This window comes from Rutidosis leptorrhynchoides, chromosome 3 (assembly GCF_046630445.1).
Source record: "Rutidosis leptorrhynchoides isolate AG116_Rl617_1_P2 chromosome 3, CSIRO_AGI_Rlap_v1, whole genome shotgun sequence".
Lineage (NCBI taxonomy): Eukaryota > Viridiplantae > Streptophyta > Magnoliopsida > Asterales > Asteraceae > Rutidosis > Rutidosis leptorrhynchoides.
Window position 1 is genome coordinate 68,538,152 of NC_092335.1, and position 14,296 is coordinate 68,552,447.

Here is a 14,296-nt window from a genome sequence, read left to right on the forward strand (position 1 = left end):
AATCATCTGCATGTCACGGGACATTGCCTTAACAGTTTCTTGTTCATCGCTTTCCTTTACAACCGGACGGTAGTTTACCGAAAGGTAATATACGGAACAAGTAAACTGGATGTGTGCTTTCCGATACCGGGATAGCAGTGGATTACACGAACCTAAAAGTTTTTAGCCAAAATATTGATCCACAAATATATTTTGCAACACCGATGATGGATCAAATCAGAAAACTTGTCTAGAGTAAAATCTAGCTTGAATTTTCAAAAGATCAAATGTTTTCATAAAGATCCAATTTCCTTAAGGATCTACATTTTCATAGTCATGTGGGACTGTAAACCGCCTTTCAAATGTGCACTTTGCTTTGGAAACCGAAAGTAAATCGGCTATTTGATTGCAAGTGTCGTTGTCCTAAACCCAAGGCAACTGTGGATGACACACCCACCTTTAACCATATCGTTACTATCATTGTTTATACCGTTCTATCAAAATCACTGATGTACAAAGTGTGAAGAATAAAGAAGTGATTCGTGTGATGTATTATATTATTTCAAGACTGTATTGCTTGAGGACAAGCAACGCTCAAGTGTGGGGATATTGATAAGGCTAAAAAGGAACATATATTTCATAGCAAAATCCCCCAAGAAAGATAAGATTTTAGTTGCAATTGTTCCATTTTCAAGTAATATTCGTTTATATTTAATAAGTGCGAAGACAAAAGGCGAAAACGAAGATTTGAAGACAAAAAGGTCCAAAATGCTCAAATGTACAAGATACAATTAAAAAGGTTCAAATTATTGATGAGGAACGTCTAAAAATGACAAAAGTACAAGTTACAAAACGCAAAGTACACGATATAAAATTGTACGAAAGGACGTTCGAAAATCCGGAAAAGGGACATGAGTCAACTCTCAACGCTCGACGCAACGGTGTAAAAATTACGAGTCAACTATGCACAAGAATAAAATATAATATTTAAATAATTCATAATAAGAATAATATTAAATAATAAAAAGTTGTTAATTGAGCATAGTTCAGGGGTCGTAAGCGAAAATTCAATTTAACATTTTGCCTATAAAAGGCGACGTATTACGATCAATTTGAGAGAACTTTTTTTTTCGATCATTTTTTCTATCTTTTTCTTATTTTTCTATCTATCAATATCAATATCTATAATTTATATCTATAATTCTCTATCATAATGTTAATGTAATCAGATATAACAATAATCTTAATTTTAATTTTAAATTATGATAATAATAAGATTTATGATAGAGATCGTTTGAGTGTGTAAGTCGAAATTCTGTCCGTGTAACGCTACGCTATTTTTAATCATTGTAAGTTATGTTCAACCTTTTTACATTAATGTCTCGTAGCTAAGTTATTATTATGCTTATTTAATCCGAAGTAATCATGATGTTGGGCTAATTACTAAAATTGGGTAATTGGGCTTTGTACCATAATTGGGGTTTGGACAAAAGAACGACACTTGTGGAAATTAGACTATGGGCTATTAATGGGCTTTATATTTGTTTAACTAAATGATAGTTTGTTAATGTTAATATAAAGATTTACAATTGGGCGTCCCTATAAATTACCATATACACTCAATCGGACACGATGGGCGGGGTATTTATATGTACGAATAATCGTTCATTTAACCGGACACGGGAATGGATTAATAGCCACTAGAATAATTAAAACAGGGGTGAAATTATGTACAAAGGACACTTGGTATAATTGATAACAAAATATTAAAACCTTGGGTTACACTCAGTCGACAACCTGGTGTAATTATTAAACAAAGTATTAAAATCTTGTTACAGTTTAAATCCCCAATCAGTTGGAATATTTGACTTCGGGTATAAGGGTAATTTGACGAGGATACTAGCACTTTATATTTATGACCGATGGACTATTATGGACAAAAACCAGATAGACGTATCAAATAAACCAGGACAAAAGACAATTAACCCATGGTAATAAATTAAAATCAACACGTCAAACATCATGATTACGGAAGTTTAAATAAGCATAATTCTTTTATTGTATTTCTCATCGTATCTTTATTTACTGTCATTTTATTACTCGCAATTTTATTTACTGTCATTTTATTTATTGTCATTATTTTACGCACTTTAATTATCGTCATTTATCTTTGCGCTTAAAATATAGAATCGACAAACCGGTCACTAAACGGTAAAAACCCCCTTTTATAATAATAATAATACTACTTATATTTATATATTTTTGTAAAAATATAGTTTTATAAAAATATAGCGTTAAACTTCACGAGCTCCCTGTGGAACGAACCGGACTTACTAAAAACTACACTACTCTACGATTAGGTACACTGCCTATAAGTGTTGTAGCAAGGTTTAGGTATATCCATCCGTAAAATAATTAAAACTTGTGTAATATTTTGTAGTATTTCGTAGTAAAATTAATACTATTTCGTACCCTCACGCTACAACATCAATGGTCAAGAAATGTTAGTAAATACATCGCATCCCTCTTAATGTTTTGTCGCTTTGTGAAATCTTTTAAACGTTATAGATGATAGATGATGAAGTTGGAAAACTGAAACACCTATACAGTTCTCTCCATTAACAACGTACACTTTCATGAGTTCGACTCTCTCTCGCTGCAAGATTTCAGGATGTTACCCCGCCCATTTCATGGACCTCGGAGGTTGCGGACGTCTTGCATTCGGGCCTCATCCGAGGAGGTTTTACCACACGCGATGCCCGTATGGATTTATCGTGTGAGTTTTCTTTTGAGGGGGCGGTATGATTGTAATGATTTGTACAAAGAAAATGATCGGGTAGGTGGCTGTTGACATCGCGTTCGACCACCTACTGGGAATCGCCCTGTTAACCACGTCCCACGACAAATGCAACTGACTTTTTAGACGATATCAGGTACATTTGATGATTTCGCAACAACTACATTTTTGGTACTATTAATTTGAGAGGTTGTCAATCGTTTGATTTTGTTAGACATTATTCTTTCTCTTAGTTTACGTCTAGAAATAGATATGGTTGTAATTCGTATTTTTGGCTATCCACTCCTTTGTAATTTATTTTATAGCTATTTGCTAGTTGATATATAATATATTCATCCATTAAACGAATAAAATAAGATATGCGACGAAAAACAAAACAACAATATAATAAGTAACAAAGGAATCATCTTAAAGCTTGCCGTTAAAAAAAAAAAAAAAAAACCATCTTAAAAATAGTGATATTAAATCACACTATATGATTTTTCTAGCAACAACTATAACGGATATCGTTATGTAGTTTTGATATATGTTGGTAAGTGTTTCAAAGTACAGGTGTTCATTGTCTCAATTTTCGGTTTTTTTTTTATTCGGTTCGGTTTCCTCGATTTTGACACTGTAAAAATCAAAATCGAAAAACGAACCGAAATCGAATTCAAATATCAAAACCGAACCTAAAATCGAATTTGAATTCAGTACGGTTTCGGTTTCGGTTAAAATCACTTTCGACTTCCACATCAATTTTTTTTTACTTTTGTTTACTCGAGATGAACATTAAGCATTAACTTTGTAAAGTATCATTCCAAACTGATATACGTAACTGAACTGATATACGTAACTGAACTGATATACAAATTTAAAAAACATAATAAACTTATTGAATACTATAATCAAATATCATTATACAATACATAATATACTAAAAATATAAACAAAATCAATAAAAGAGAAAAGTGAAACCATCTTTATTGCAATTAAAAAAAATGTTGTACATGAATTTTATTGATTCACCATACACACACATATTGTCTTGGACAGAAAATACAACTTGAAAGGGTTACGGTTTTAAAATGCAAAGTGAAAGAAACTAGAAAAAAATATGAAATTAATGATTCAAAGCATTTTTCGGTTAACCAAATACAGAATATTCAAAATTAAAAATCGAACCAAAAACCAAATTCGATTTCGATTTCGGTTTTGCTCTATCTGAAAGCCATGTAACAAATTTGGTTTGTTTTTTTTATTTGGTTGTGATTCGGTATTCAGTTTAAACGGTTTTAAACCAAATATTGAACACCCTGTCTCATGTTTTTATTTATTCTTTGTTGCATGAAAATAATACATTTTGCAAGTTTAGTAACAACTAATATTATTATTTTTATTATTCTTATTAATTATTATTTTTATAAGTTATTACTATTATTATTATTATTATTATTATTATTATTATTATTATTATTATTATTATTATTATTATTATTATTATATTATTATGTTTTTCTAATATTGTATAACTTAATAACAAGTTAGATTTGATCGTGTTTTTTTTTTTTTTTTTTTTTTTTTTTTTTTTTTTAGAACAACTCAAATTTATTAAAAACAAACCCTCCTAGCAAGTAGCTAGGATAGGCCGAAAATTACAATGGCAATGTAAGCCATGAGTTCCAGTTTACATCAATTTTGCCTCTACTACTAAACCAAACGAAAGACGTAAAAACAATAGAATCAAACAACGTGTTCTTCTTCATCGGTCGGAGAAAGATGATGCTATTTCAATACCTTCATATGTGCCAAACCAAAGAACCCACGATCGTGTACAACCTGACTTTAACTCCAATCTTTTCGCGCCAATTGTCAAACCATGACAGCCAAACCAAAGAACCCACGATCGTTTACTTTTTTTTGGATTAAAATTTTTCTTATTTTGTGGTCGTTGACTTTTTTGGATTCGCATGGATCATATGGAGTCTTAAACATTTCAGTAGCCACAATACTTGCACACCAATCATGTGCACTTTATGCATCATCCTTTGTATAGTATCTATTTCTTTATACATTTACATTTGTTTATTACAATTTTAATTTTGAAAAAGTATAACGACCAAATATTTAGTTAAGATAATACACAAGGCAAAATTAAAATAGTATCAATTCCTTTAACACAAGATTTTTGTAACATATATATAAGGAATTTGGATCTTTTATCTTCTAATCTAATGAAAAAAAGTGTATATATATATATACACACACACGTATGACTAACTATAAAATCACAGTTGGTCATTAGTTCACTAATTAATCCCATTCTGATATCATTTCAAAAGATGAATTCTTCTCCGGTTGTCACTCTGATCTTATTCTCTTTTATCTTCTCCTTCAATGTGGCAACAATGTTTAATTCACAAGATCATATTCATACCATGTTTCAACTTCCTTCTTCTTTATCAAAATGGACACGTGATCAAGGTATCACTCTTGCCCCTTTATATAATTATTTCACACTAAATTAATTTATTGATTCATAACATGTTATGTTCAACGATTACGTCACTTTCTTTTTTGGCGGATTGGTAGAGCAATGAGTAAGCTGTCCCGATGATCGGAGTTTTTTTTTATTGTATTTACATGTTAAAGTTTTACGTTTTAAACTATATTGTTTACTTAAATTTTTAACTTTTATGGATGTAAGTTTATTAACTTTATGAGAAATGTTACATTTACAAAAAGACTGCATATACAAAATGATATACTCGATCAAAGTAATATAGAATGGGAATATACAATTACAAAGAAAGAACATGTGGACGGTGATTAATTAGTTAATATCGACATTATTTATAAATTGGTTGTAACTTCACGTTCATGATCTTTATTTATCTATATTTAGTCCACAGGTAACTATGCGTTTTTGATAAATACTTTTATTTATATTTTTAAAAATGTAATTATTGAAGTTGTCTTTAACATGTATGAAAATGTGAAAAAATTGTTGTAGTGCGGATTATTTAGTTGTACATTAATTTTACATGTTAGGAAAGAGTCCGTATAACTTTATTTATAGTCAAACTCTTTGACGTATAATTATTTTTTATTTTTTGCTGAAGATATCTTTCACTCTTTAAAGTGTAGTAAACTAGTAATCTACTGTTTCACCTACAAAAACTATGTATGTGTTCCATTCATAAACTATTTACTGATTACATGTCTTGAACACAAAAAATAAAAATACACAATTCTTCGAACAGCCAAAATTTTATAAAACGACAAAAACTCAAACTAGATGCTAGAAAGGCAATAAATTACAACGGGTTTCATAACCAAGAAATTAAATTACAACCTAATTTACCTCTAGTTTTTAACCAGAAACACCATTTCTTCGTTAATTAGTCGTCTATACTGAATTTATTTTCTCTAGAGCAAAAAAAAAAAAAAAAAAAAAAAAAAAAATCAACGAAAAAATAAAATCAAAATATAAAAGATTCAGCACTTTTCATGCTACATGTAGTCGGTAACGTTTTGAGTCAAAAGTTGATCCAACAACAGTTAAAAAAAACCTTGCTATTTTGTCGTTTAATATAGTCTTTGTTAATAATTTGTCGTCTATTAATATGGGCGTCGGAATAAAATCATTTTTCTTTGTAGGTAGTGTTCTAAAATTTTAATCTTAATTAACAAAGATAACGATAATGATGGTTATGATATTACTCACTTAATCTTGTATTTATTCTCTTGTTTTGATTACTCGTATATTCATACAGTATATATCTGATCATTTACAATTTTTAGGTGGAGGATTTGGAAGCGGAATAATAGATTTGGGAGGATTAGCAGTAACTCACGTGACATCATTCAAGAAAATATGGTCTAACTCATGAAGGTGGACCCAGTGATCTCGGGATAACATTTTATGATCCAGTTTTAATCCCACGTGGTTTTTCAAGTTTAGGATCTTATGCACAATCAAACAACATGCCACTTTTTACACATTTTCATGTCGTAAAAGATGTATCAAATAATCCGTACAAACCAACTCTTAAATCACCCACTGATTACGTTATTAAGTGGACTAGTCACTCGTTAAATATCTCAAAAAGCGGCGAATGTTATGTTTGGTTCCCGATCGCACCATACGGATACAAGGCGATTGGGTACGTGATCACTCGAGAATTTATCAAGCCATTACTTGATCAAGTGAGTTGTGTTCGTATCGATTTTACTGATCACATGTCGGAAGAAACGAGCCCAAATGATCATGTAATGACAATTGCAATTGAAAACCAAAATGTTATTGATATGAACGGGTTACATGTTTATAGTTCCGTGGGCGGGTTTAAGATCGAAAATGAGCGCTTAGGAAAGTTGCAAGGCAGGGGTAAAATTGTAAATGATCTCATGCCGAATTTGGACCAAATTCGAACCTTAATAAAGGCATATGCTCCGGTTATTTATTTCCATCCCGATGAAGAATATCTACCTTCATCGGTTGATTGGATTTGTAGACGTACTTGGATCTTAGATCAAACGTTATACCTAGATTAGAGGTGGAAAACACTAAACTAAGATGAATCGAATACGTAGTTCACTTTGGGATCAATCTAACCAACAATATGTTGATATAATCGACGCCTTAATGATTGTATTCGGTTGGGGTATGGTCTAGGACGATAGTAACAGCGGAAACCGACGGCAAGAGGGTGTAGGGTGTGTAACCTAACAATGTAACCCGACTTCCCTATTTATATACCATTACAGTGACCATCGGTCGGTGGTCCCTGACCTACGGCCGGTGGTGTTCGTCCCTCGACCGATGGTCTCTACCATCGGTCGATGGTCTGAGCTGCCAACCAAACAACTCAAACCATTTTATGTCAATACACTAATCAAACCAAACACAATGTATTAATGACATAGTCCTTACACGACTGAAATATCAAAGACAAAACGAATAAAACATATTACAATCATAGAACTTGGGATTATGCACCAATAAACTCTCCCTAAGACCTAGTTCTATAACAAAAGTCTTCAGTCGTCATCCAATTCATTCGTACGGATCAATCACCATATTGTTCAAGTAGCATAGCTTAGCTACTTTCACATACTGTTCAGCCTGCACCTTGTTCTCACGTCGATAAAGCATACGATTATAATATAACGTGAAAATGTCAGCCTCGGTACATTTTCGCAGCCAAATCGGATCCAACACACGAATGCACTCAATATCATTCTCATTCACCTAATCGAGCACAATCACAGCTTCTTCTGAACGATTATCATAAAACCACCATCTGAATCTCTGACTCCAATTTTGCGGCAATTTCCTCAACGGTACCTTCTTCATAGTCTTTGCCCTCTTGTACTTTACGATTCTTCGAGATTCACCAGTTCGAGGATTAACTTTGTAACTAATCATAGGAAACTGTGGCCTAAAACCTTCCCAATTCTTTGAATTAAACGCAATTCGAATCTTCTTCACCAGTAAAGAAGATAGATCGTTCATTCCACAATACAACATCCTTAACCTGGCAATCTGCATTAGCTCAAAGTACGGTAGTGACTTGAATTCGTGTCCATGTTTAAAATAATCAACACCAAACTCTCGTTTAACCGCAAACATGTTGAATTCTTCAATGTAAGCCCAGGCAAGAATCCTTCCTTTCGCACTCTTTCTTAAATTTATCATTTTCAAATACTTTGGCTCAAGCTTCGGTTTCTCACAATACTTCCTAATTCTCAAGATATCTCTCTAATCAGCTTCCAACTTCTCAACTGATTTATCATTATATTTAACAGGTAAGAAACCTTCAGGAAAAACTTCAGTTCTCTCATTCTCTTTACACCTTCTATTCGAAATCTCATCATTAGTCTTAAACAATTCATCAAAACCAGGAAAATCTTCATTCTTATCATTTCGATATGTAGGAAAATCTTCATGAGTAACATCTTCAACCAGACCATCAACATCTCTATCACTTAGATCCTCAGTAATCTCTGGACCAAAAGATTCATCCTCAGATGGAGAATCGTCGGACTGTGCGTCAGCAGTTTTAGCTTCCTCTTGCTCTAGACACACCAGTTCGTCCAGCTCATCTCTAGAGAGGTTGTGAGGGATCTCTCCCTCTTCTAGTTCATCATAAACAACAGAATTCTTGAGCTCATCCTGTTTAGAAAAGAAATCACTAAAACTATAATCAATTTTAAGAGGAAATACTGACAGTGCAGTAGCATGTGAAGAACCAGGAGCTTCCATCATTCTGTTTCCAGCTCATCCTTTGTAATATCAATCAAATCAAACTTTTCTTCCCAAGCAGTCACCTTTGCAATAGCTGAAGCTGCCAATTCTCTAGCCTGTGCAGCCTCTCTCTTTGCATCAGTCAGCAGCAATGACTGATCACCTACTTTCTTCTGCAACATATCAACTTGCATAGTCAACCGTGCAACATCCTCAGACTTAACACGATTCTCCTCTTTCAGTTTTTCAAACTGCTCATCCATTTCCTTTTTCATTATCAAATTATCTGCCATAGCTTGAACATACAGATCGTTCAAATTACGAAGAGTCGAGGAACCAACTCCACCTTCTGTCCCAGCATGAGGAGGAGCATCAGGAGTAGGAGTAGAAACAGTCTCCTGAGATACTTGCTGAGTCACGGGCGGTAACTGATGAGTTGATTGCGTTTGTTATTGTAGTGGTTGTTGTTGTCCTTGAGCTAGTGAAGGTGGAGTTACCGAAGTAGCACTAGCAGCCGATCCACCGGTATTTTTATAAACGAACCTAAACCTCTTTTTCAATTTAAGCTTTGTTGAAACCTGAGAACTCTCATCTTCAACCATTCTCCTTTTTAAGCCCCTAGAAACATCATCAATACCAACAGTAGGACGAACATCTCCTGTCTCATCAACTAACGCACCTGTACCAGATCCACCAGCAGTCTGAGTATTTATCGATTGATCCACTTCTTCATCGCTATTAGCCACCTCAAAATCAGGCTCTCTATCAGAAACACTAGTCTCATTTCTCCATTTCTTCCCAGGAGGACACTGATAGTTTTTTCTGGCAAGATGACACACCAGCTTGCCATCATTAGCACTCCTCTTTTGAGTCTTTTGACTTTCACTCCTATTCGCTTCATTATTTGGATTCTTAAAAATTGTATCTGGTTTAGTTACAACTACAAAGGGTTTCCCGTCCTTTTCGGTGTCGACATCAGTGTCGGACTCCGTCCCATAAACAACATCTAATGGCTTTTTACCCTCACCAGAGTCACTTTTACTCTCTACAGAATTTTTCTCAGGCTTACCATACTTTGATTCTACAACCGGATCCCTATTCTTCTCAACAGGTTTATTGACAAACTCTCCTAAAAGCGGTGGAGCAACCTGATTGTAGCCTATCCCTTGGTTTTTGGGATGTTTCAAGGTTTGTGTCACGTATGACATTCTCTGCTAATTATCAACCCTAGCCTTTCCTGACTCATATTTTAATTTGTATGAATCTTTTTCAGCCTTAAGTGCTTCTATCTGGCTCAAATACAGGTGTATCACTTTCTCATCATCTACAATAGTTGATTTTAAATGACCTACCTAATTCTCTAAGGAGTTAATAACATCAACATACTCTTTCTGCTTATTAAGGTAGAAAAGAGCATCATCGTAGTTCTTCCTATGTGTCTGAACTTCTAGACTCAAGTTCTTAATTTCAAGTCTAAGTTTCGGACAAGTTTCACAAGTAGCAGGTATCTCATTAAGCTTAGAGACCACACATTCAAGTCTAGCTATTTCCTGTTCAAGATCAGTGCATTTTAAACATAAAGAATCTGAATCATTACATACCTTTTCATTGCTGGATGTGTTAGCCATGAACGCGTAATCTTTTCTACCATCCTGTGAATCTGTATCTGATTCTGATTCTGACTCTGAACTCGTACTGTCTGAATAATCAGCATCATAACCTTCTTTGCCCTCAACTTTAGCAGAATTATCCGAACTTGTCACCGTGACTACCTTCTCATCAGTACCTTCAACATCACCCTTGATCAAATGTGCAAGCTCTTTTCTAAACCAGGTTCCTGTCATACCCCGTCCAAAATCTTCCTGAACGAATACAATAACATCTGGTACCATCGCGATGATACTGACCTCTATATGCCATGAACGACTCCATGTAATATGAGCAAATGCACAGCGGAATATTTCTTTCATACCTGAGAATAAACATGCTTTAAAGTGTCAACTAAAAGGTTGGTGAGTTCATAAGTTTATCATAAAACAATAAAATTCATCATTTTGATAGACCACAAGATTTAAATGCTGCATGGTACAAATGGGCTCGAATCCTATACCCACCTGTAATGTATATGCGATATCTTTTAAATACAGTACACCTTTCTTGTGTACGAAACCATTTTTCATAAATCTTAGTAACCGTACACATATCTCGTGCACAAAAGTAACATACACATAACCTGTATAAAATCATTCTCTCGATACATAACATTCACTTTTCATTACTTTCATAGCTTGGCTTGGTAACCGACCTTAACATATTATGCGCATAATAATATCCCCAAAATAGAACATCTCGTCTGTATAATAATCATATAAACTTCGAAGTACTAAACACCACGACCACTAGCCCTTCCGTCTAGTGAACATTCTGGGTGGGGGTGTTAAACCCGGTAGCTACCTTTAGGATTCACGTCAATTAGGCGTGCACTAATTCTCAAAATTAGTGATGTTCCCTAATTCTTAGGTTACCAAGCAATAATAATCAGGGGAAAAATATTCATATCAATTATGGCAATTATCACGTACACATAATTCAATGGTGGCAATCATCACGTCCACATAATTCATTCAAGGAATGTTTTGCTTGTGTCTATCTCGTCAAACATTTATAAAAGCATTTCATGTATTCGCAGTTCAAAATACATTTCAAAAGCATTTAATAAAGCAGTTGTAAAAATAGCGCATGTATTCTCAGTCTCAAAAATATAAAGAGTAAAAGGGAACAAATGAACTCACCTAATGTATTTTGTAGTAAAAAATACATATAACGACAATGGACAAATGTAAGGTTGGCCTCGGATTCACGAACCTATATCATTTATATATATTAACACATAAAATGGTAATCAAACAAATTTATATATTATTAATGATTTAATTGTTATTTTAATTGGATTTTTCATTAATAACCTTATTAATTATATTTATTAATATTTATTATAAATGTGTTAATATATTTATGTTATGTGTAGTAAATATAGTTTTATATAACTAATAATTATTTGATAAAATAATATTGATAATAATAATAACTAAAAGTTGTTTTATTTTACAATAATAATAATAATAGTTATTATGATAATAATATTTATAATATGAAAATAATAATATTAATGTCAAAATAATAATAATAATAGTAATAATAATAATTTTGATAAATATGATAATCTTTCTAATAATGATAATAATAATAATGACAACAACAACAACAATAATAATAATAATAATAATAATAATAATAATAATAATAATAATAATAATAATAATAATAATAATAATAATAATAATAATAATAATAATAATAGATAAATAACTACCTCAAGGAAGTAGCCCTAGAAAAATGCCCAAGTCCGGGTTTGAACCCGCGACGTCCCGCTAACCCAACAACAAAACCCAACCGTTCCTCTACCCGAGATTCGATATCATTATCAATTTAATTGATTAATATTCATCATCACCCGTATCATAACCAATTCCCTAACAACTATCATCCTAATCCTTCGATAGTCATATTCATTATCATCATCCTAGACTATCTTATATCATAATCATAGACGATCATCATTTCATAACGAACATCACTCATCTTCGTTAACTGATTAATATTGAGTTTTGGCCCAACATTTAGAATGGCCCAGGACACCATTTAATCAAGCCCATCAATCTTAAATATTTATGTTCTGGATAAAACCCTTTCATGAGTCCAATACTAGCCCGAGCCTATTACTCAATTTCTAAAAAAAATTTGTTTTCAATATTATCTTCGCATTCATGTTTCATCATTTCCTGTAATTAATTCTTAACAATTCAATTCGGGTAAATCACCCATATGATATACAATACGAAACTAATCGGGACCCTCCATTAATCTAGCAATATCTCCTTCCAAATTTTTAATTTCCCTTGGCCTAATTAAATAGAATAAGTTTGGTACCACAAGGAAACATGGTGGCCAAGGTGACGATTTATCTCGGTTTCTATATCGATATTGTAACACTAATCTTTATGTACCGACCCCACTCCCCTACTTACTCCACGATATTTTTCCATAATCATAGTTGCTAGAATTGGATCCACATATTAATTTATACACCGCATCACATGTTTTTAACAAAAAAAAAAAAATATCAAACGGGCGGGGAAAGATGTCAGCCATGATACCTACCTCATCACACTTGATTAACTTTTAGTGCACTATATGGAATCTTAAATCTTTTTAAATTTCCAAAGTATTAAGTTGTTTTTCGATTGTCATAAGGCATTACGGCTCACCTTCGTTCTTCTATGCCATTTAATGTTACGTATCCTCCTAGTTATTATCCAGCTACAGCAGTAGTAACGGTTGCTGTAACTAATATAGCAGCGAACTGGCGAAGGAGAAAGAGGTTAGAGAGAGAGTGAGGATAGTAAGATGGTGGTCCTTGGTGTGGTGATGGTTAAGGTGACAACGGGCTGGGGTGGTGATGGTGGTATTGAAGTGAAGATCACGATGAGTGGTGGTATTGATTGTTGTTAGTGATTCAAGGTGGTTATAGTGGGTTGGTTCTCGGCTAACCACAAGTAAACCGAAAGTGGTCGTGTGATTGTATTGGTTCTAGTTCGATGTTACGTGTTTCGATGATTAGACGAGGTGATAAGGGTGTTGTTAAGTTGATCTCGTAAAATATAGCAAAGATAAATTTTGCATATTGATTTGAAGAAAAACACATAAGGTTGTGTTGATAATATGTGGTGTTTTGGTGGGCGTTAAAGCAGTAAGATTGATGGGTGGTGATTGTTATGGTTCTTGGTTTGCAACAAATTCATGAAGCAAGAAACAGATTATTAATAGTAATGATGATAATGGTTAATGTTTGGTTTGATGATTTCATCAAGGTGATGGAAGGTGATGAGGAGATGGTTGATCGATTGAGCTAGATGGTGACGGGTGCAGATGGTGATGCAGTGAAGGGTGTGTTAGAACACGATCCTCATTGTTCACACTCAACGTAACAATTTATAAACTGAATAAGAATGATATGATTGAAGAAGTAGTGAGAATTGTTCACGATTGTTTTGTAGTGAAAAGTGAAGTCGACCTGTTAACAAAATCAGACAGGAAGGACGATTGAAATAAAGAGTAGATATTGAAGTTCAACTGCTTTTGTTTCTATATTGATAATGGAATGCAGTTTGTTGGATTTAGCAAACAGGAAACAAGAATTGATACATGATTGATGGGATATGAAACTGAAT

The 14,296-nt window shown here is 33.3% G+C and overlaps 1 protein-coding gene across 1 annotated transcript; it reads left to right on the forward strand.

The window, feature by feature from the left end:
* Nucleotides 1–5,097: 5,097 nt before the first annotated feature.
* On the forward strand, nucleotides 5,098–7,312 carry LOC139900065 (hypothetical protein At1g04090-like). The gene is made up of 2 exons (XM_071882871.1): nucleotides 5,098–5,239; nucleotides 6,651–7,312. The coding sequence occupies exons 1-2, from the start codon at nucleotides 5,098–5,100 to the stop codon at nucleotides 7,310–7,312; spliced, it is 804 nt and encodes a 267-aa protein (XP_071738972.1).
* The last annotated feature ends 6,984 nt before the right edge of the window (nucleotides 7,313–14,296 follow it).

Coding starts and splice junctions, on each gene's coding strand:
- LOC139900065 (XM_071882871.1), top strand. CDS start 5,098: ATGAATTCTTCTCCGGTTGTCACTCTGATCTTATTCTCTTTTATCTTC. Junction 5,240..6,650: donor AAAATGGACACGTGATCAAG/GTATCACTCTTG, acceptor TAACTCATGAAG/GTGGACCCAGTGATCTCGGG.